Raw genomic sequence first — 23470 nt, forward strand, 5'->3', positions numbered from 1 at the left:
AAAAACAATTAATCAAAATTTCAAGATTATTTAATCGATTTATCTGAAAACGAAATGATTTGGGAGAAAATAGAATAATGAGTTCCAATTTGAGACTAACATATAGGGAGAACGGTGAAGAAGTGATTTTTAGGATGTTTAGAGCATCTCCAGCAGTGTCTTAGTGTCTTCCTTATAAATATTATAAAATATTGAATCCTAGTGATTTAGGACAAGATTTTGTATTTCAACTCCAACAATGATCCTTATAATTCATTCCTTATTATTATCATAATAATAAATTTGGAAAGAGATTGATAAAAGATGAAAGGAAGAGAGAGAAAATAAGTTACAATAAGAGAGAAATGATTTTTTTATTAAAGAAATCAAATAAGGCATGACTAGTGGTGCCTTATTAATAAGGCATGGAAGGAGGATCCTAGTGATTTAAGGCACCTCTAAGACATTGCTGGAGCACTAATTTATGTCACATTCCTTATAATTGGACTTAGGACATGAAATAGGGAAGCTGCTGGAGTTGCTCCTATGGATCCGTCTCTGTTTGTAAACTTTACAAAAAATAAAATTATCTCTAAATAATTACCTCGTTTAGAATTTGAAAGCATTTTTTAACACATTTTTCCTAACTTACTTCTAGATTTCAAGACTCAATGTTTGACTTTACGATTACTCCCACCAATCCCTACAATAATTATGAAAAATATGAATAACTTGCGGAAGGGGTTCTATAAAATTACTAATTACTAATTAGTAGAAAGACAGAGGCAAAGAAGGGGTGGACTAAAGTCTTTAACCGCCTTGACAACGAAAGAAACAGAGCCAGTGAAATCGGGGGATGCAAATTTAATACTTCTCCTCCTAAATTTCACCCTAAAATCGAGGACCCTCTCTCGTATCCAATCCGATTTCTATCTCAAAATCTATCTTCCCCACACACTCTCGCATTTCTTCTTTTTTACAGCACCCGCAACCGCAGGGTTTTTTTCACCATTTTTTACAGTTTCTAATTCTCACTCTTTATTACCGCCTTTTCTTTTCATATCTTCTACTTTTAAGTCATTTTCATTTTTATTTGGAATAATAATAATAATTATCACAAAAATACCGATAATCAGAAAATCAGCCAACAATGGCGACAAAAACAGGGCAACAAGACAAGATGATGAAGGTGGAGAAAGGTGAATATGGTTATGTGCTTGAAGATGTTCCTCATTTGACTGATTACATTCCTGATCTTCCTGTAAGGAACCCCTCCTTTTCTCCTTTTAAACGCTTTAATTTCCGTAAAGTCTGCGTGCATTTTAGCCTCCCCGGAATGCGAGTCATACCTGGTTTAGTATCTATACAAATTATGCAGCCACATTTATTGATGTTTTTAGGATAATATTATCTTTCTTGTGTATGAATTCGTTACGTTTGTCTCCTCTCTTTTTTTGAATTTTAATTTTTGCTGCTGACTTAAGCTAATTTTTTATTGCCTCCGTTGAAATTAATATTTGGGTTATGTAGAATGCAAATTACTTATATCATTCTAAAGTTGTGCCTGTGTTTTAAAATTATATGAATGTTTATGCTATGTTGGGGCTATATGATTATGATTTCCGGTTCTTCCTCATTTTCACTTGAACCGGTTTAAGGGACAACTTAATCCTGTCAGTGCTGGGAGGAATTGTTGATTCCTCCTTCCTACCCATTTTCAGTTCTTATGCTAGAAGTTTGCTCATTTGATTCACCTTACACCCCTTTCTTTTTTATTGTAACTTTTCGTTTCATTCCTTCAACCAATTGGAAGATCATTGTTTAAGACGTATTTCTTATAACATTTTATCTAAACCAAGTGGTCTGGCATTGTGCAAATATGACCTTATGCAGTTGGGCTGATATTTTGGAAGTTCTAGGTTGTCAACAAAGTTATAATATGCTAAATGACAAAAACTAAAAGAATTGCTCCACCTTCCTCTTTAATATACTTTGCACACTCGGAATATAGTGTGATTGTATAAATAGATCATGTCCAAATCATTCCTAAACACACACCAACAAGCATGCTTTATTTAAATTGTTTCTTGAATATTTTTATATATTTATTATTATCCCTTTTCTTTTGCAGACTTTTCCCAATCCGCTGCGATTCAATCCTGCATATTCAGTTGTAAAGTGAGTTAAATTCCTTTTTTTTTTTTTAATGCTACTCGCTGCTTGCGATTTTCATTAAGCTAACATGTACTATTCAATACCCTGGTTTCAGGCAGTACTTTGTTGATGTTGATGATACAGTACCTCAGAAGGTCAGTTTTTTCCCTCATAATTTTAATAAAGCAGTGTTTCTCACTTAAATCTTGTACTGATTTTTTCACATCCTGCTATTTCCATGCGGGTTTTGAAAAACGGGGCAACTCAGTAACAAATTTAAGCATACATAGAACCAGCCTGACAATTTAGATACCAGGTTGGAGTGTTAATATAAGAAAGTATATACTGAAGTGGTAGACTGACAATAACTCAGTTTTAATATCAATCATCATTAGTGAATTTGTTAAAAAAATTACAACTAAAGCACATTGCTTAAACATAACTAGTAGTAATTCAGCTCTTTAAACCAATAAAAGAATAGAATACTTATGTGGAGATATCATTTTGCTAGCTGAGTGAAACTCTAACTAAAGATTTGGCAAAAAAAAAGAAAAAAAAAACTCTAAAACTAAAAGAAAATACTACTAATGTGTTTGTACTCCCTGACCATGTTTTATAATCTTGCCAGAATTATTTATGATAACCTCCTTTCATGGTTACCATCATGATAAATGTTCTAAATATTCACATAATTCTGCTGCTTGCAAAATGCAAACATATTGTGGTTCACCGCTGTCTCAACCAAAACTGTGGTTCTAATCCAAATTTAGAAACGAGGCCTCACATAAAAATATATTTTAAAATGTATGCATATTATATAATAATAATCAAAACAAAATATTTTTCACCGTGTTATAGATTAATGTACTTGTGTATATTACAAAACTTGTACTTTGGATACACACACACACATGTATATATAAAATACATAAATTAATGTAGAATTTATATATTGTTTAATCTAATTTTTTAATTAAAAGCAAACATTGGTTTAATTGTATTATATATATAACTATATGTGATTCTATATTAGTTAACTTCTTTTTATACTATTTTAGAGAAAATGCCCTTTAATTGATTTTCATTTTCTACATATAACTTTTTTGTAAAAAAGCATGTACATTTAAATGTTAAGAAAATTTATAAAAACCTAAAATTTTTGGTGCCCTCAAAGTATGTGAGGCCTAAGCGACCGCTTATTTTACCTTGTAGAGCTGGCTCTGATGTGGTTTCAGTAAGTATGATATTCTATCAAACTAATTCTTGTGATCATTCAGTAGTACCTCTGTTTTAATCTATGTTACTCGGACTATTCATTTTGCCTCGAAGTACCCGTGTCGGACACTCGACACCCGGACATGGACACTTGGACTCGGACACTTATTTTAGGCCAAAAACATGGACATTTTTCAAAATATTACCGAGTCCGACACATCGACACGTATCCATGTCGGACAATTATAGCCGAATCCGAGTGACATAGGTTTTAATTTAATAGTTGTTTAAGATTTCAACACTATTATTATGGAGCCAACAACTTTCCACTTGACTATAATTAATGCCTAACAAATTCTCATTTATGCCCCCAGTGTAACTCAATATAGCCTTTACACCGCTATTCAAATCAATGTGAAGTTGAAATATTAAATTGGATTAATACATGAATTATGATTAGTGTTTGGCATTAAAATATGAGAACGTCTGTTATTAAAATACAAATAAAGTTTTTTAAAACAACTATTAAATCAAAATAGAGGGAGTATATATTTGTAGTAAAAGCAAAACTAACCTTGTAATGAAGTCAACTTATAACTTAGGTACTATAGGCATCTAACATGCTCAAAGTGTGCTTATATTCATCAACTTGAGAGTGGGGATGGCTGGATCTTAAATGTTATTTACTTGTGTCATGTTCTTGCGTGTTAGGCCAATGGTGAATACACTATTTATAAAGCTTATACACTTTGTATAAGCTTTGGCTAGTGTGATACCTGTTTTTCTCAATTTTCATATAGAGTTGAAATTTTTTAAAATAATATCACTACTTTACTGGTGCACTAAATAGTTTCTTTGACTTGTAATTTTATGTTTGTGAATGTATTATATAGTCCTCCCAATTGATGGACAAAATATATTTGATGAGATAAGATGCTACACGATATATGATTTCAGGCTAATTTGATTCTGCATGATATTACTAATACCATTAAACAAAAGTGAAGTTGTGTGTGTTATTTGCGGCACCCCTTATTTCTATTGTATCTAGATGTTCACACTATAAGTAATTTATACATATTCTCAAAGTCCTACCTCTTCCTCTCAAAATATCATAGTATTTCACATGGACGTCAATGAATGTTCAACAAAATTTGGCATTTGGATGTTTATATTTTTTAGGTTGTCGTTCACAAGAACAGTTCTAGGGGCATACATTTTAGACGCGCTGGACCTCGCCAGAAGGTATGACATTTTGGTTTTATTGCAACAGAGCTCTACTATAGTGATTGATTTGAGATTCATTATTTACTAAGGTAGTTTTCAACTTCCAGGTGTATTTTGATTCAGATGAGGTGCATGCTTGTATTGTAACTTGTGGCGGTTTGTGCCCTGGGTTAAATACAGTGATAAGGGAAATTGTATGTGCGCTATACAACATGTATGGTGTCACCAAAGTCCTTGGTATAGATGTGAGTGGATTCTTAATATACTATTTTAAAGCATATCTATTGAAGAGGCATGTGCGCTTCTTGTGTTCCTAGACAAATTTCAATGTGAGATGAATATTAATTATGTTTAAAGTTCTTGTGTCATGCTTATTTACATATTTAAAGTAGCTAATTTAGTTTGACAAAAAAAAGTAGTTATTAGTTGTATTGGCATATAAGTACAATGACTATTTATGTTATTCTCATCATATACACATGTAGATGTAGTTAATTTAGTTCAATCTTGTTGTAATATACAAAGGGGAGTGGGTTCTCTCAAGGGGGGAAGGGATGATGAAGTTCGAACTCATGATCTTTTCAAGCATATACACCATCACAACATTACGTGTTTTTGGCCAAGTAACTCTATACATGTTGGCGGCATTAAACTGCAACTATGTCATCCATGTTGGTGATCATTAATATAATTGTTGAAAACTTAAAAACACCACTAGTTATAAAAATGTAATCATAAAACAATTGAGAAATTTATATGTTGCAGGGAGGATATAGAGGCTTTTACTCAAAGAACACCATTCCTCTAACACCAAAGATTGTAAATGACATCCATAAACGCGGTGGCACAATTATTGGCACATCTCGAGGGGGGCATGACACTGCAAAGATTGTTGACAGCATTCAAGACCGAGAAATTAATCAGGTGGTGGAAGTAGAACAATTTGTACTTTTATCCTTGGTTTTCCCGTGTTTATTGTTTAATACTAGTTTATCTTCAGTTAAATTGGTACTCCTCAATTTTTCATGGTCTAGGTTTACATTATTGGAGGCGATGGGACTCAAAGAGGAGCAGCTGTCATTTATGAGGTAATATTATTTTCTAACTGAAATTCTTTCTTATTTTACATTTACATAGGATGAGAAGTATAGCATATCTGCATATTTCACTTGCCCATAGGTTATTGAAGCTATAAATTTTAAGATATTGTTTTAGATCTGTTAACGGGATAAATTGGTTAACAGTATTTTAGAGGCTTACTGGCTGGAAAAATATTTAAGGTGGTGGAAGATGGTGGTTGTTGTTGGCTAAGTTACTCAAACTCGGGTTTGGAGTGCCCGACGCAACACATATCCGAGTGTTGGATTCGTTAATCTCGAAAATTTAGGACGCGGGGACACCGTCCAAATTTCAGACACGGGTACGGGGCCACGACAAATTTTAAATAAATAATATACTTTTATATGTTAAGAATAAATAAAAAAATATATTTCTATTCATTGTTATTATATTTAAGGTTATTTTGAGAAAATATTATTAATATAACTTATTTTTTATGATAATTAAAATAAATAATTTATTTAGAAAATAATTTTAACCAGACAAATAACACATTTGAATGCTTTCAAAAATAAAAATAACACACATTTTAAAAATAATTTTATCCGAGTGTTGTGAGTTGATGCCAGCTGGGTTACACTCTTTATATTTAAAATGAACCTGGACTAAATCAAGTCCAGATAAGCTATGATATTTCGTGGAGCTCATCAATACACACGCATATACTCCATATACATCGTCTTCTTCATCGGCTTTTCCTTTTTATCTCTTCCGATCTTCTTTTTGTTCTTCTTTCGATCTTTAATGTCATCTCATCTCTCCTCAATACATGACTTATCTCTGGAAAACTATGATTTAGATGCTCCGACGACCTTCAACTTTTCCGGCGACGGAAAAGAAGTGTCGAGATTTTCATGGACGAATCCGCCCCGTATTCTGGGTCGTGTCCTGTGTGTGTCGTGTCGACACTGGTAGGGTCGTCGTGTCATGCCTTCAATGTATGACAAAGCTGTTTTTGTATATTTTTGGTGTTTTCTGAGTTTATGAACTGAAATAGCAGCAAAACAAGTAACAGAACAGTAGATTATAGCTAGATAGAGATGAATTAGGGCAGAGAGATGTAGAAATGAGAGAGAAAGAGATCAGATCAGGAGAGAGAGACAGAGTTTAGAGAGAGAAAGAGAGGGAAAATCAGTTAGAGAGAAGAGAGAGAGAGAAACTTGGAGAAGAAGTTGTATTTCATATTAGGCATAATAGCAATTCACAGCACACCTTGACTATTTATAGACTCTTGCTAACACAGCTGTCATAACAGAATGGAAATTTACTTAGTTACCCCTATCCTACTTGCTATTACTAGTATTGCTCTGATCCTGACATTCTGATCCTGACATTCCTTCCCCCTTAAATTCAGCCATGTCCTCATGGTTGCCAGCACTTCCATTTGCAGAATCTTCAAATTTCCTGGACAAAGCATCAGCCACAGTGTTGTCTTTGCCTTTTTTATACACAATTGTGTAGTCATAGCCTAATAACTTGCTAATCCACTTTTGCTGCAGCAAATTACTGATCTTTTGCTCAGTCAAATACTTCAAGGACCAATGATCAGTCTTGATAGTAAAATGCTTGTCCATGAGATAGGCAGACCACTTCTTCACAGCTGCTACTACTGCCATTAGTTCTTTTTCATAGGTAGACATTGCTTGTCCCCTTGCACCCAATGCCTTGCTGAAATAAGCCAGAGGCTGTCCTTCTTGAGTCAACACAGCACCAATACCAGAGTTACAAGCATCAGACTCAATAGTAAACTCCTTACTAAAGTCTGGCAGCCTCAGTACTGGAGTACTAGCCATAGCCTCCTTAAGAGCCCTGAAAGCCTCAGTAGCTTCTTTATTCCAGTGGAAATTGTCTTTCTGCAGTAAGTCTGTCAGAGGCCTGGCTATAGTACCATAATCCTTCACAAATTTCCTATAATATCCAGTTAAGCCCAGAAACCCCCTTAGTGCCTTTATATTCTGAGGTATAGGCCAGGAAGCCATGTCAGCAACTTTAGCTTGGTCTACAGCTACCCCTTGTTGTGATATGACATGTCCTAAGTAAGCAACTTGAGCAGTCATAAATTCACATTTAGAAAGCTTAGCAAATAAAGTGTGTTGCCTCATTAGCTGAAAGACCTTCCTTAAGTGTACCAGATGATCTTCCCTGGTCTTAGAGTAGACCAAAATGTCATAAAAAAAAACCAGAGTGAAACTCCTCAAATAGGGCCTGAAGACTTCATTCATCAAACTCTGAAAAGTAGCAGGGGCATTGGTGAGGCCAAATGGCATGACAGTAAATTCATAGTGCCCCAAATGAGTTCTAAAAGCTGTTTTTTCTACATCCCTTTCTTTCATCCTGACTTGGTGGTAGCCAGCTCTTAGATCTAGCTTAGTGAAGTACTTAGCCCCATGAAGCTCATCTAACAGTTCTTCAATTAGAGGAATTGGAAACTTATTCTTTATAGTCATTGAATTTAGCTTCCTGTAGTCGATGCAAAACCTCCAGCTCCCATCCTTCTTCTTCACCAGTAAAATAGGAGATGCAAATGGTGAGCTGCTAGGCCTAATTATCCCAGATTCCAGCATTTCTGCAACTAGAATTTCAATTTCATTCTTCTGGTTATAAGAGTTCCTATAGGGCCTCATAGAGAAAGGCTGTGAGCCCTCTTTTAAGTCAATTGAATGCTCTATTTTCCTCTCAGGAGGCAACCCTGCAGGAGCCTTAAAGATATCCTCATACTCATCCAACAAACCTTGAAGCTGTTCTTTGTTTCTTTCTGATTCAGTGCCATCATCCCTCTGATGAGAAAGTAAGGATCCTTCTGGTTGTTGAACTACATCCAGAATGAACAGAAGTCCATGCTCTTGCCTCTCACAACTTCTCACAAACTGATCAGCAGTCATTTGGTGTAGCCTGGGTTTACCAGCATTGTGATTTCCTTGTAATACAATCAACTCTTCTCCCTTTTGGAATTTCATTTCTAGTTTCTTAAAGTCAAATGTTACAGGACCTAAAGAACCCAGCCAATCTACCCCCAACACCAGATCATAGCTTCCCATTGGTAAAGTTTTCACAGGAGTCTGAAACTTATATTTACCAATGTTCCAAGAGAATCCTTGACATTCATAATGACTAACCAGCTGATTTCCATTTGCAACCATGACTCTCATAGGTTTAGTTTTAACCAGCTCACATTTTAGTTGTGAAGCTGTCTTCTCATCTAAGAAACTGTGGGTGCTTCCCCCATCTATCAGAATAGAAAACTGCTTCTTGTTCTTGTATCCTGTCAAAGTAATAGTTTGACTCCCTTTAAGACCCTCAATGGCATGTACAGACACTTCTATCTGCTGCTCCTGATTCAGACAATCTTCATTAGTTGTTGGCCCTTCTGTGACTATGACATTTCCTTTACTGATTGATGTGTCCTTGCATGCAGTTGATTCAAGCTCCTCTGTGGCCCTTGCTTCTATTTGTAACACAATTCCTTGATTTACAGCCTGTTTCTCCTTGGCTGCTGGCTTAAGTTGGTTAGAATCCCCTTTGTTTCCCTTTCTATTTTGTTCTAAACTCTTAGCTTTTTTATAAGCTTCTTCTCTAGATTTAGGAGTCAATATCCTGAGGACTTGCTGCACTTCAGCCTGCATTCCCCCAATGAAACTTTCTAAGAAATACTCCTCTGTCAGAGAGGGTATCTTTTCTTTTAGTTGCCCCACCAGTCCCTCAAATTCAATGTAGTATTGTTCCATTGACTTAGTCTGTTTTAGTTGTTTAAACCTTTCCACCAGCCATTCTTGCTTGCCTTTCCCAAATCTCTGAGTAAACTGTTCAGCAAAGTTTTTCCACTCACAAATCGAATTATGAAGGGAGTAGATGTGGTACCAACTCCTGGCAGTTCCTTCCAAATGCATCCCAGCAACTGTCACCTTCTTCCTCTCAATGACTCCAAATACCTCAAAGTACTGATTACAGTCCTGTAACCAGTCTTCCACATCATCACCTTCACTGAACTTAGGAAAAGTGAGCTTAAGATGTTGTAAACCTTGCACCTTTCTTGTGTTACTCAGTGCTGCTTGACTCTTAGCTTTGTTAGCTTTTGTTTTCAGGAATCTCTCCATCAGTTGCTTTGCCACTGCAATACTAGACTCCAGCTTTACAATTTTTTGTTCTAAAGCTTCCTCATCATCTTTAAGCTGTTGCCTGAGTCCTAACACAGCCTTATCAAATTCTGTGTCTATATCTTCATAAACTACCATGTCCTTCATCATACTTCACAGATAACTTCAGTTTCACTGAATTGTCTCAATTACTTCACCACACAGCCATACAATCTCCCAAAACACACAAAATCTCAACAAACAAGTACTCTAACAGTATATACTAACAAAAACGACTGTAATCTAGAATTCTCAACAGCAAACTCCAATTGAATCAACAGAAATCTCAGATCTAAGCAGGCAAGTCACAGAACAGAGTACCTGCACTGTTTGGATCAATTCTGCAGATTTACTTCTGCGATTACAGTGATTCCACAACCGTTCCAGTCGTTTTGAGTAGCACAGTGATATAGAAGCAGTGGCTGGATCTAATTTGAGAGCTCTGATACCAATTTGTCATGCCTTCAATGTATGACAAAGCTGTTTTTGTATATTTTTGGTGTTTTCTGAGTTCATGAACTGAAATAGCAGCAAAACAAGTAACAGAACAGTAGATTATAGCTAGATAGAGATGAATTAGGGCAGAGAGATGTAGAAATGAGAGAGAAAGAGATCAGATCAGGAGAGAGAGACAGAGTTTAGAGAGAGAAAGAGAGGGAAAATCAGTTAGAGAGAAGAGAGAGAGAGAGAAACTTAGAGAAGAAGTTGTATTTCATATTAGGCATAATAGCAATTCACAGCACACCTTGACTATTTATAGACTCTTGCTAACACAGCTGTCATAACAGAATGGAAATTTACTTAGTTACCCCTATCCTACTTGCTATTACTAGTATTGCTCTGATCCTGACATTATGATCCTGACACGTCGGAGTAGGCGAGTCGGAATAACAGAGGTTGTTGGTTGTGTGGTGGTTGAGCTTGTATGATGACGTCTAAAAAAATGCAGAGAGAATCCACACTTCTCCTATACTTGTAAACTATCAATCTTCTCTCATACAACGTGTCTACGTACCTTATTTATTGGGATCAATCCTCATGTAATTCTTGGGAACAAGTTGCCTAGATGAGCTAGGGTTTGTATAGGTCCGTGCAGCCCAAGTCCATCTTCAAAAGAAGCCATCGTCCTAGAACCCCATAACTCTGTTGACCCAATCAATCTTATTTAATTTTGGGGAATTTTTTACCCAAAAATATAAGATATCCCATGCCGTCCTTGAGTCATGGTCCTCATGGACTTACCCACATTCCACAATGGCCCTTTCTCGACAGTCCACAATAAGTCCATAATACGCGATACAAGCCAGAGTTTTGCCTAGGCCTCCACCGATCTTCAATGCATGGGGGACTGCACCCACCTCCAATTTGATATCAGTGACGAGGGCTTTTAGGCCGACCCTCATTAAATTAGAATTGTCTTGCCCAATTCTTCCAAATCTTCAAGTGGTTCTAGAGCCCGTATTAATTTTCGGGTATAACAAATACATTTGGTGCTAGAAAGGGGTGTCAAACATCCCTATTGAATCTCTTGAAATAGTCCTATAGAGACTCATCGTCTTATCGCTTCACATTATCCAGGGTGGTTAGCGATGGTGCATAAAGCATAGAGGATTGGAATTGCTTTATAAAGAGATCTTGCATTTACTCCCACAAGTTGATAGAGGACTGAAGAGGGAATGCTGAAAAATGGTTTTATAACATGGCTCAGTCCTCTATCAACATGTAGGAGCAAATGCAAGATCCCCTAATAAAGCAATTTCAGTCCTCTATGATGTATGCACCCCCGGAAGCCACCCTGGCCAATTTGAAGCGATATGATGATAAGTCTTTACAGGACTATTTCAAGAGATTGAATGCGAAGGTTCCACCCTTCCTTCTAGCGCTAAAATGTAGTTGGTATACCCGAAAATTAATACGGGCTCTAGACCCACTTGAAGATTTGAAGAACAACTGGGCCGGACAAGTCTAATGTAGTGAGGGCTGGGCTTTTCACTGACATCAAATGGGAGGTGGGGGCAGTCCTCCATGCATTGAAGATCCGTACAGGCCTAGGTGGAATTCTGGCCTGCATCGCGTATCATGGACTTACTATGGACGAAGGCCCACCGTGGAATGTGGGTAAGTCCATAACTTGAGAACGACATGGGATATCTTATATTTTGGGTAGACGATTTCCCAAAATTAAATAAGATTGATTGGGCCAACAGAGTTATGGGCGTTTAGACCGATGGCCTCTGTAGATGGACTTGGGCTGCACGGACCTGTACAAACCCTAGCCCAGCTAGGTGACTTGTTCCCCAGCACTACTTGAGGCTTGATCGCTATAAATAGGTATGTAGGCACCTGTTATGAGAGATGATTGGCAGTTTACAAAGATAGGAGAAGTGTGGATTCTCTCCGTATTTCTTGAGACCTCATCATACAAGCTCAGTTGCCACACAACCACCATCTTCCACTATCTTAGATCTTTTTGCGGCCATTAAGCCTCGAAATTACTGTTAACCAATTTCTTCTGTTAACAAGATCATATAAAAGAATTTAGTTGATCATTTGCACACCTTGTCGTGGTCTCACTCCTGGAGTAACTGGACTGTGTCCTAAATGTTTTTAATTATCAATTATTAGCATATGAGACCCGTTATATAAATTAAGTAGCAGTTATCATTAAAAGTTTCCAGTACTGAGGTAATGGTCTTACATTTTAGAATGGCGCAGCATCAATCAGGCAGAATGATGATAATATAAATGATTTTATGACTTGTGTTATAATACATAGTAGGATTGTAGTCTAGATTGATCTCGTGCTGAGTTTATATGAATTGGCTTAGAGAACTCATGTTGAGTGATATTTTCTTATCCCTTTCCCATCGGTTATCTCGATAAAGTTGGTTTTCTTCTTTTGAGAATAATACATGTATATTATCCAAATGGAATGGAAAAACCCCGTAAACTATTTCTCAAGGTCCCACCACATTACATTGGCTGTATGTGTTCCTAGCTTGCCTTGAAGTTAGGTATACACTTAATCCTCATCCGGAATGGGCAAGCACCAAAGACCATTGCTTCCAGGTCAGGACAGTGTGGTCAGGACAGTGTGGTCAGGACAGTGTGGTAGGAGTGGATAATCAATATGCTCTTCATTCATCATCACAGTTAAAGACATTACCCCAATGAATAGTTTATCTTGTGAAAATGATTAAGGTGTTATTACTTGCCGTCTTGCCAAGTTACTCTCCATGTTTGGTGACAGTTGATGATACAAGTGTTTCACTTGATATATGTTTGGTCACTGGTCAGAGTAAATAGATCCTATCCAAAGAGCTATTTTGGTTGATGAAAAAAAGTTTATTTGTTAGGTTATAATGTGTTTTTACCTATTTGTGAAAACAAATTATCTGATATGTTGTAGTTGTTACTTTCATATCTGTGGGAAAATATCTTATCAGACCTGGCCAAAAACAATAGCACCTATTTTGATAATTCACTTCGGGCAATAAGCTAAGCTAGCATCTTATATCTCTAAGACTACACTTACATTGAATTTTAGCATAAAATGTTCGTACTAGCTTCATAGTAATGTAATAATAAAATTCATATATAAATAATAATATTCTTATATATTCATCTTAACAAAAAATTAGCTGGTACTAACTTTGGTTAAATATGGAAAAGTAGGAAATCTTTTATTATTTAAGAACAGATGATGTGATAAATATTTAATAGTAGTAACCGGGTATCCTTGTTGTGTACCATAGTTTATGTATCTTAAAATAGTTTCATTTTTAGACCTTTTGATATTTTCGTACATCACCACTTGTTCATCATGCAGGAAATTAGACGACGTGGCCTAAAAGTTGCAGTTGCAGGAATCCCAAAAACAATCGACAATGACATCCCGGTATTTGTGCTCTTTTAGTTTCTACTGATTGCTGTTATATGTTATTGCAACTTTGTACATTAGCAAAAAAAATGCAACATTTACCAGTGTTAACCCAGGACTGGATACTTTAAATATATCCTATGTGGTTTACATGTACGTAGTAGCTCTTATATCTAATTGTCTATTATATGCTGATCCTGCTATAGTTAAGAAATCTCCTTATAATTTCATTAAGGAGCTGATTTGATACATGTTTGACAATTCTGTGGTGGATTGCATTTTGTATCAGGTCATTGACAAGTCATTTGGTTTTGATGCATTTTGTATCAGGTCATTGACAAGTCATTTGGTTTTGATACTGCTGTAGAGGAAGCACAACGAGCCATCAACGCGGCACATGTTGAAGCTGAAAGTACTGAGAATGGTATCGGTGTAGTGAAGCTTATGGGTCGTTACAGTGGTAATTACCTTTATATGTCTTAATACCAGCTAAGATAATATGATGTATAGTAGATGTCCATATATGCCTGAAATCTTTCAGAATAAATATTGTACTTTAGTTTCATTTATATAAATTTTATAATTTTTTTACTAAATGATATCAAATTATTGTTGTCATGGTAAAAGCTTAAATTTAGTTGAATTTCTATCTACTTTTGCACTGGCTATATATATAATTGCTTCATATGTACTTGTTCAGTTCAATTCGCTTAGGTTCCCTTTATGAAATTTGAGATTCTTTCATTCCATCGGGTTGGAAAGAGTAGAATGGAATGGAATGAAATGTGAAGAAAAAGATACGTACGAAGAGAAAAAGGGATGGAATTATTGCAGACCTTTCCATATAAAATCTTGTGATGGGTGTAAGTAGGAGAAAGGATGAGGAATGTGGTATTCACTCGTACATTGGAAGTAATGATCTCTAATTTCAACTAGTGGAAATAAGTGGAGTGGACTGGAATGGATGAAGGAATTAAATTTTAGTCAGGAATGGAGGAATGAATGAATATGTCTCCAGAGTAATTTAAATTTTAGTCCAGAATGGATGAAGGAATGAATACGTCCGCAAAGTAATTTGAAATTTAGTCCTAACTATTCTCCTTCCTACCAAACTGAGTATTAGTTTTTTGATTGCTTCCGGAATAAAGCAGGCTTTCTTGAATTTTATTGCCAAGAACACTATATTACACCTTTACCTTCATCGGTTATTTTGGTTGTGATATTCCCTCCATGTTGCAGGATTCATTGCCATGTATGCCACTCTTGCTAGCCGAGATGTGGATTTGTGTTTGATTCCAGAGTCACCCTTCTATCTAGATGGAGAAGGTGGTCTCTTTGAGTATGTTGAGAAAAGGCTTAAAGAAGATGGGCACATGGTTATCGTTATAGCTGAAGGAGCAGGTCAAGAGCTACTTTCAAAGAGCACCGTACATGAGAAAGATGCTTCAGGAAACAAACTTCTAAAAGATGTTGGCCTTTGGATCTCTCATAGGATCAAGGTATTTCTTACGCAACTGTCAATTTTGCTGCTTTTCACCTCTTGTATAGAATTTGTTGTATATACATGATTAGCTATATAATCTTCTAAATATACATACATACATACATACATATATGCGCGCACACAAAAGCCATGCTCCATTATGAACCAATTTGAAAATGAGAACCTTGAGAACCAAAACAAATAACAAACATATTCTTAACGAATAACCAATAATTTAGTTATTTAATTTGGTTCTTACTGTTTTTATTATAATTTTGTTCTCATTATAACCACTTCCCTGTTTTTAGGATATATATTCACTAGATATAAACTGTTTCATGATATATTATTACTAGATATGAACTGATTGTGCATTCTGTGATAAAATCTTTCAACTGGGATATTGTCCGATTGATTTCTGTACACCAGTTATATATAATTTAGTTATGACATGAGCTATTGTTGTGTTTGCTAATGAATAGCCAACACTTGCACCGTGTCCCGGATCTAGAATAGAAGAGAATGGAAATTGAATTATGTTTTTCCTTATCTTCCAAATGTGGGAAGAAATTGAGAAAAATATTTACCAATTTCTTAGCTTTCTTTCCGAAAAAACATCAAAAAATCATTTGGGAACAATTTGCGAATTTTTCTTTGTAATGGTTCTTTTCCTTTTTCGTCTTTTAAAAAAAGAGTTTCTAGTTGGGGAATTGTGAGTAGTGTAACAAATTAAGATATTGTTGTAGCTTTCACCAATATGCATCCTCCAAAAGAAATTCTCAACCATATAGTGTGGCAAAACAAAGAAGAAAGATTTCTTTGGTCTCGTTCTGTCATTACCCCATGCTAGGTGATTGACCTGCTCTGCTCATGCCTTTTGTTGTAGGATCATTTTGCGAATCACAAGATGGCCATCACTCTCAAGTATATAGGTCAGTTGTGCTGTCTGAATCTACTTCATAATTAGGACATAAGCCCTACAGTATCATAAAAACTGAAATTGTTTCCCGGCAGATCCTACGTACATGATCCGTGCTATTCCGAGTAATGCCTCTGACAATGTGTATTGCACACTCCTTGCTCAAAGCTGTGTACATGGAGCAATGGCAGGGTACACTGGTTACACAAGTGGGCTGGTCAATGGGAGACAGACATACATTCCTTTCAATGTAAGGCTCTGATTTAAGAACCCATATATATGTATGTATGTTGTTGACTCTGTAAATTTAATGGCTCTCCTTTAAGTTTTAATGCAACATAACTGTGAAGCCTTATTACTTTGTCAGGCATAGTCAATTAATAAATCTATGTGACTGTGCTGACCATTTTTCCCTTATATGAAACGTTTATTGGATAAGAAAATATACATTATACACTTCCTCATTCGTTGACCTTAAAAGTAATGTGGACAAAACCCGAAGATAAGATTACTGTGTAAACTTACCTATAGAACCTTTTAACTCCCCCCGCCCCCACCCCACCCCACCCACACACACAGAAGTGGACCGAGCAAATATCATTATCATCAAAAGCACTAGATCACATGAATCGGATATACAAGTTAAAGTTCACAAGTTCATTAGTCAAGTTTTAATCTTGTATGCCTATATGCACATTCTGTAATATACTTTGTAATCATGTGTAGTTTATCATTTAAAGATAGATGGAATGAAGTATATGTATAATTTTGCAACTGTAAGTGTCTGTTACCAGGAGTCAACAAATGTACATCACATGTCTTTCTTTAAACAACTACTATCGTTTTATTGCTAAAAGGTTGTTCTCTAACTTGCAAAAATTTTCCTTAAGACCTTGCCCATACGCTGTGTAGTATTGTTCAGTTTTCAATTGTAATCAATTTGCCCAATATTGTTATAGAGATAGCCAACATGTAAACGAGTTGCTATTTAATGGATAACATGTAATCTAAAGTATTATGATGTTTAATGACAATTCTGCTCCAACTTTCTTGCTACACATGTAACTAATTTTCACAAGTTGCTTCAATTAATATAGGTGTAAGATTGTTTTTTCTTTCTTGTAGACCCTTATGTTGTGTTTGGTTGGGGTGAATGATTCCGGAAGGAATGCCTTCAATTTGAGATGGAATGCTCCATACTCTCCTATGCTCAATTTCTTCTCAAATCTCATCATAGCAATTTTGCACTCCCTCAAATTTTTTCCAAAACTTTCTTCCTATCTCTATTAGTTTCAAGTATTTTTACTCATTCCATTCTCCCCAACCAAACTCAACATTACTCTTTCCTGTGTCACATTTCTTTCTTTAGTTGTCAGGAAAGGGGAAAGGTAGTAAATAGGAGTGACAAAATTTGCGTAGTTTTTTTTTTTAATTTTTACAATCAGCATTGCCAGATTTGTAATCAGATAGTGCATGTGCAGCGTATCACCGAGATGCAGAATAAGGTTGTAATAACTGACAGGATGTGGGCAAGACTTCTTTCTTCAACAAACCAGCCAAGTTTTTTGGGACCAAAAGATGCAGTTGAGGTGAAGAATGAACCAGCACCATCCAGCCAATTGTTGGAAAGCGAAAACTGTAATTGTGAGGACAAGGCAGCCAAGTAGAGACAACCAGCATGCACGAAATTATAACAAGCACTTCAGACAGCTAGTTTAAATCTCAGCAAGTGCAATTGATTATTTGTAACATAGGTCTCTTCAAGATTTCTTTATTATAAGATGGGGCTGCTGCCATCATTTATATTTCCATGGTGAATGTTAACTAGGATCTCTTATCTTTTTAAAAAGCAACCAAGGAAAAAGAGTGTTTTTGGTGTATGATATATTAGATCTATTACAACTTCTTTATATATTGAAAAGCAACAAAGGCTATATAAAAAGCAACCAGGCAAAAGAGTTGAGAAATTATAGTATCAAATATGTCCCGGTTACTACAAAATTAAAAGATATTATTGGTTTATTTATTATTTGAATATATTATATATCATTATTAGTTTACATGATAAATAGATACTTAATTGTACTTGTCACCTCAAGTTGACTGTACTTGGTTTTGTTTACAAAATTATTATTTAACTAATTCATTCACTAATCAATTCACATAATAATATCTACGTGAATTAAATTTGCCAATCAAAGTATAATCTCATCATTTTTTCAAAAAATAAATTATAATATATAGGGAGATGATCAAATACAAACCTAAAAGCTAAAAACAATCCATAATTATGTAAATATATTCACTAAATATTTAATATAAAATACCTTCTGTTTTACAACTCCAATCTGATAGCACCTCACGTCTAGCTAACCACTCACCCATGCTACTCATCGACCCATGATGCCGCCGCGCCAGCCACCTCACTACAGCCACCAACAACACCACACTCTCCCCGCTCACGTTTAGCTGTAACCGCTCACCCACGCTACTCATCAGCCCATATTGCTGCCAACCACCAATATTAACACCACGCTGTCCCCGCCACTTTTTCTTTTCCGCTGTCTTCCTTATTCCCTTCTCTAAAATTTCAAAACTCCAAACCCCTCTCGCAGCTAAGCACCCAGATTGATTAGCATCCAGATAAATCGTCCAATTTGCTCGAAGCTTTTGTCTCGAAATTCGCGTTCAGCATAGTAGTGGTAATCAAAGATGATGACAGTGATCGAGAAAGACGGAGGTGAGACGGGGAGTGGATAAAACTGAATAATTATTAAATAGATATTTTGGAGACGGCAGAGGTGCAGACGATGCAGGATGGAGCGATGGAGGTGGGATGGATTTGTTGGTGATAGAGATGGTGAAAATGGACATGGAGGGATGTCGGACGTGGAATTGCCGAAATTGGAGGATGTATGAATATTTTATCTAGAATTTAATGATATCTTATTTGGGTTTTATAGTTTGTAAAATAAGAAAAATTATAGCAGAATAAGATTACATAATTTAGAATTTGACGAGTTTATTGTAAATTGTGATCTGATGTGACAATCTATGATGATTAATTATTTTCTAAAGTAATATTTTATTATCATTTTAATTATATACAGTATGATATATTATTTTAGTGTGATGGAATATGATGTCCAATTCTTTTCCGATATTTTCATAAATTTTATAAAATATCACGTGATTGGTAAAATTTTGAAACAACAAATGTGTCCGACTGATTGAAGTACTTTTTATTATTTCATATACATATATTCCACAAATTTATAACTTTTATCGGATTATTATAGCCGTATAGGAGATCGGCAAAGTCATAAAAGCTTCGCATGATTTTTTTTTTTTTTTGCCACGCTTCGCATGATATTTTCGGATATTTTTTTTAATTATAATGTAAATATATGTGATTAGTCAACACTGCTATTATAGACAAACGCTCCTGATTCTATTTGAGAGAGGCCGAGATCCAGAAAATTTGAAACAGACAAGACGAACGATTGGTCCACGTGGCATCCAAATGTGACCGTTGTAAGCCCCAATTTTTGTCATTTTTATAGTAAGCATTGTCAACATAAACGTTACGCATTTCATCGCCTCTCTCTCTCTAGATTTTCTCGCTCTTGCTCGTCTCTCTCTCTAGAAATCTCGATTATGGGTGCCGATGCAGAGACGCAACCCAACCACAAGGTCCATTACTTCATTTCCTTCTTAATTTAGGGTTTATATTTCGATAATTTTGTCTCGTCACTCGATTTTTTCGCCATTTTTTGTGATAATTTATGTGTTTTGAGGTTTAACTTAGGGTTTCGGTGTTTTTTAAGTAGAAATGAAGATGATTATCGGTTTTAGCTTTGTATTATCTGTTTAGCTGTCGTTTTGGATTGATTATACCAATTCTAGGGTTTTGTTTCTATACACTGCTGTAAATTACGTTGATTCGAGCCGAATGCAATTTGTTGCTGTCAATTTAGGAACATGTAATTATTTAATTAGTTGATATTAGCTTGAGTTTAATTGTGTGATTATCGACTGTATTGTGTATCGGGATCTTGCCTCGTCTTTTTAAGTTTCGACTGAAGGTTAAAGTTTGGTGAAACTGGATTAAAGTTTGTCTGCTTATGGATCTGAACTGTTGTTTTTGAAAATGTGATATACAGGCATCCACTGAAGCTGCATCTGAGGAGAAGAAAAGGTGGACGCTTAATGACTTTGACATTGGGAAACCTCTTGGAAGGGGAAAGTTCGGTCATGTTTATCTAGCTAGGGAAAAGAGGGTCAGTCATTTTTATCCTTATGAATCTTCTTTGGATTGCATTGGGTCATTGTTATACATTTTTTAGTTTGTTTATAGTATATCATTATAGCTTTAAAAATTAGTTTGATTGCAATCTTTAACAGTGCCTAGATGCTACAGTTTCGCTAAAATGAAATATTTGATCTGCCTATGATTTCCCACTCACTGCTGTTTTTTATTTGATGAAAGACTACAATATTATATTATATGAGTGTTAATTGAAATTTCTATGAAAAGAGTTGTATTGAAGTGTCATGTGTGTTTGATGCTGCATTGTTATTCATTGTGTGTATAGCTAATGTTGATATATTTTTCCGTAGCAGAGCAATCATATTGTAGCGCTGAAGGTACTTTTCAAGAGCCAACTGAAACAGTCTCAGGTGGAGCATCAGCTACGCCGTGAAGTTGAGATCCAAAGCCATCTTCGACACCCTAATATTTTGAGACTTTATGGATACTTCTATGATCAGGTAAGCAGGAATAGTTAGCTCAATACAGGACGAAATATCACTGTATATTGAATTGCTAACCAGTTGCTTTGTTTTCAGAAAAGAGTTTACTTGATATTGGAATATGCTGCCAAGGGAGAGCTATACAAGGAGCTGCAGAAGTGCAAGTACTTTAGTGAAAGGCGTGCTGCTACTGTGAGCTCCTTTATTACATAAAATCTGTGAATTCATTTGTTTTGGCTTTTCGTAACCATCAAACATGTGTAACAGTATGTTGCGTCTCTAGCTCGGGCACTCATATATTGTCACGGAAAGCATGTTATTCACAGAGACATAAAACCAGAGAACCTTTTGGTTGGTGCACAGGTAATATGATGCTATAGGCTCATATTTCTATTTGTAATATGATTTGTAGTTTCTGTTACTTAATGTGTCACCTTGGGTTCCTACAGGGAGAACTTAAGATTGCAGATTTTGGGTGGTCAGTGCACACATTTAACAGAAGGCAGACCATGTGCGGAACTTTGGATTATCTGCCACCTGAGATGGGTATGTGCATTACACGTGTGTGTTTCTTGTTTGGGTCGAATATATTTTTGCGCAATTCACTGGTGACTAGATCAATTGGTTTGAACTAACAAAGTTCTGGCACTTCCTCTTCAGTGGAAAGTGTGGAGCATGATGCGAGTGTAGACATCTGGAGTCTTGGTGTCCTTTGCTATGAGTTCCTTTATGGTGTCCCTCCGTTTGAGGCAAAGGAACATTCAGATACATACAGAAGGTGAGCAAAATAATAGACTACTCTCTACCAATTTCCGGGCTCAATAAAATAGCTATACCACCTTCTAAACTGTTATACCAACCTTTTAAATTGTTATGAAATGCTTACAGTTATGTCATTTCAGTTCAGAGGTTTAAATGACTAGTACGGTTATCGTTTGTTTCTGTCTATTCCTGGGTTTTTATTGGTTTGTTTAAGATCTGAAATATATATTGTTGAGACTGGATATTCATTTATAATTAACTAATTATGATATACTAGCTTATATCAACCTTTACTCTGTTACAAAATGCAAGTTTACAGTTATATATTTTCAGTGAAGAGGTTTAATGACTAATATGAGGTTATTGTTAGTTTATTAGTAGACGAGCATCAGTACAACTGGACAAGTAATAGCTTATTAGCTGCTGTAGCATAACATTATATGTCTATATTTATTGCAGAATTGTGCAAGTGGATTTGAAGTTTCCTGCAAAGCCTATCGTCTCTTCATCTGCAAAAGATCTAATCAGTCAGGTTCGACTTTTTTACCTCTGTGCATTGAGCTTACAAGATATCTTGATTCTCTATAACATAATGGTTTCTTGATTTCCAGATGCTTGTAAAAGAAACTTCTTCCCGTCTACCATTGCACAAGCTCCTTGAGCATCCTTGGATCATCCAAAATGCAGACCCCTCTGGGGTTTATAGAGGCTGATCTAGTACATCTTATTAGACTATCTTTTTCTAAACCTCTAGAAGCTGAGAATTGTCCAAATAATGTGGCAAATAATTTTTTTCATTGTATTATAAAGTTTCATTGTAAGTTCTATAGTTAATCGGTATGGAGCAAATTTGTTGAAGGATTCACAATTTAAAATCACAAAACTTGTAAAATCCAGTTGTTTACATAAAAGAAAAGCTAGGATGAAAATCCTATTTGCTTTCTCTTTTGATTCATCTTCGGTCTTTATGTAGCAATGGACGAGTGAAGTGGGTTCTTTCTGTGGCATATATTACTTGAGCGGATATGTCAATGTTTTTCTGTCAATATGAAACACCTTTTTAACAAAATTATAAAAAAACTTATCTGTTAGAAAAAATAGGGACTTAGAGCATCTCTAACCATCTAAAACCCTTGGCCAAAAGGTGAGTTGATATATTTAAAATAAAAAAATTTAGTCAACAGCTCTAAAAACTCAACTCCAACCATGCTCACATGTTGTCTATAAATTTAGCCAACTTCCTATGGATGGCTAAATTTGTCGAACCTCTACAGGTCTGTAAGAAAATCTTTAGGAAGATTGTACATCATTTATTACCATATTGAACTGATATATTCTATTTTAACAATTTAAAATATTAATAACATACTATTTTTAAATTATAGCCAACCAATATAGTCAGTACCATTGAAGCAAAATGTGGTTCAGCAAATTTTACATAATGTCTTACAGGTCCAATTTAGCCAACAATTATAAACAACACCGTTAAACGGGAGGTTGCCAAACAGGCCCAATATTTGGCAGCTGTACGTGTACAATACATGTTCGCAATCAGGAAAAAAGAAGGAAATGCTGCAGTTGCGGAAGTTGAATGTTTGAAGTTGGCAGCGTATATGAATTAAGTTCCACGGAGACCGTATAATTTTTTATCAACAAATGAATTCTTTCTTATTTGAAGAAATAAAATACTGATCGAAAAATCTATAGCTTATATAATTTTCTTATCAACAAATGAATACTTTCTTATTTGAAGAAATGAAACACTGATCGAAAAATGACTTGGTCTTCTTAAGTTTGTTTTCTTTTCCGTTGTGTATCTAATGACTTCATTTTGGTCTGATTTTTAC

The 23470-nt window shown here is 35.5% G+C and overlaps 3 protein-coding genes across 3 annotated transcripts; 2 read left to right on the forward strand and 1 right to left on the reverse strand.

The window, feature by feature from the left end:
• Positions 1 to 815: 815 nt before the first annotated feature.
• LOC108204322 (ATP-dependent 6-phosphofructokinase 3) lies at positions 816 to 18019 on the forward strand. The gene is made up of 13 exons (XM_017373701.2): positions 816 to 1240; positions 2111 to 2157; positions 2249 to 2288; positions 4531 to 4593; positions 4683 to 4820; positions 5341 to 5499; positions 5610 to 5663; positions 13657 to 13725; positions 14038 to 14167; positions 14947 to 15206; positions 16077 to 16122; positions 16205 to 16359; positions 17591 to 18019. Exons 1-13 carry the CDS (start codon positions 1130 to 1132, stop codon positions 17774 to 17776), a joined length of 1458 nt encoding a protein of 485 aa, XP_017229190.1. The 5' UTR covers positions 816 to 1129; the 3' UTR covers positions 17777 to 18019.
• LOC135149217 (uncharacterized) lies at positions 6848 to 10071 on the reverse strand. Its single transcript, XM_064084232.1, has one exon. The coding sequence runs from the start codon at positions 9936 to 9938 to the stop codon at positions 6978 to 6980; it is 2961 nt and encodes a 986-aa protein (XP_063940302.1). The 5' UTR covers positions 9939 to 10071; the 3' UTR covers positions 6848 to 6977.
• A 1624-nt stretch (positions 18020 to 19643) lies between the features above and the next one.
• On the forward strand, positions 19644 to 22578 carry LOC108204323 (serine/threonine-protein kinase Aurora-2). Its single transcript, XM_017373702.2, has 9 exons — positions 19644 to 19802; positions 20273 to 20389; positions 20733 to 20879; positions 20958 to 21053; positions 21129 to 21224; positions 21311 to 21407; positions 21522 to 21639; positions 22083 to 22155; positions 22235 to 22578. The coding sequence occupies exons 1-9, from the start codon at positions 19767 to 19769 to the stop codon at positions 22334 to 22336; spliced, it is 882 nt and encodes a 293-aa protein (XP_017229191.1). The 5' UTR covers positions 19644 to 19766; the 3' UTR covers positions 22337 to 22578.
• Positions 22579 to 23470: the final 892 nt, after the last annotated feature.

This window comes from Daucus carota, chromosome 1, assembly GCF_001625215.2.
Source record: "Daucus carota subsp. sativus chromosome 1, DH1 v3.0, whole genome shotgun sequence".
NCBI classification, from domain to species: domain Eukaryota; kingdom Viridiplantae; phylum Streptophyta; class Magnoliopsida; order Apiales; family Apiaceae; genus Daucus; species Daucus carota.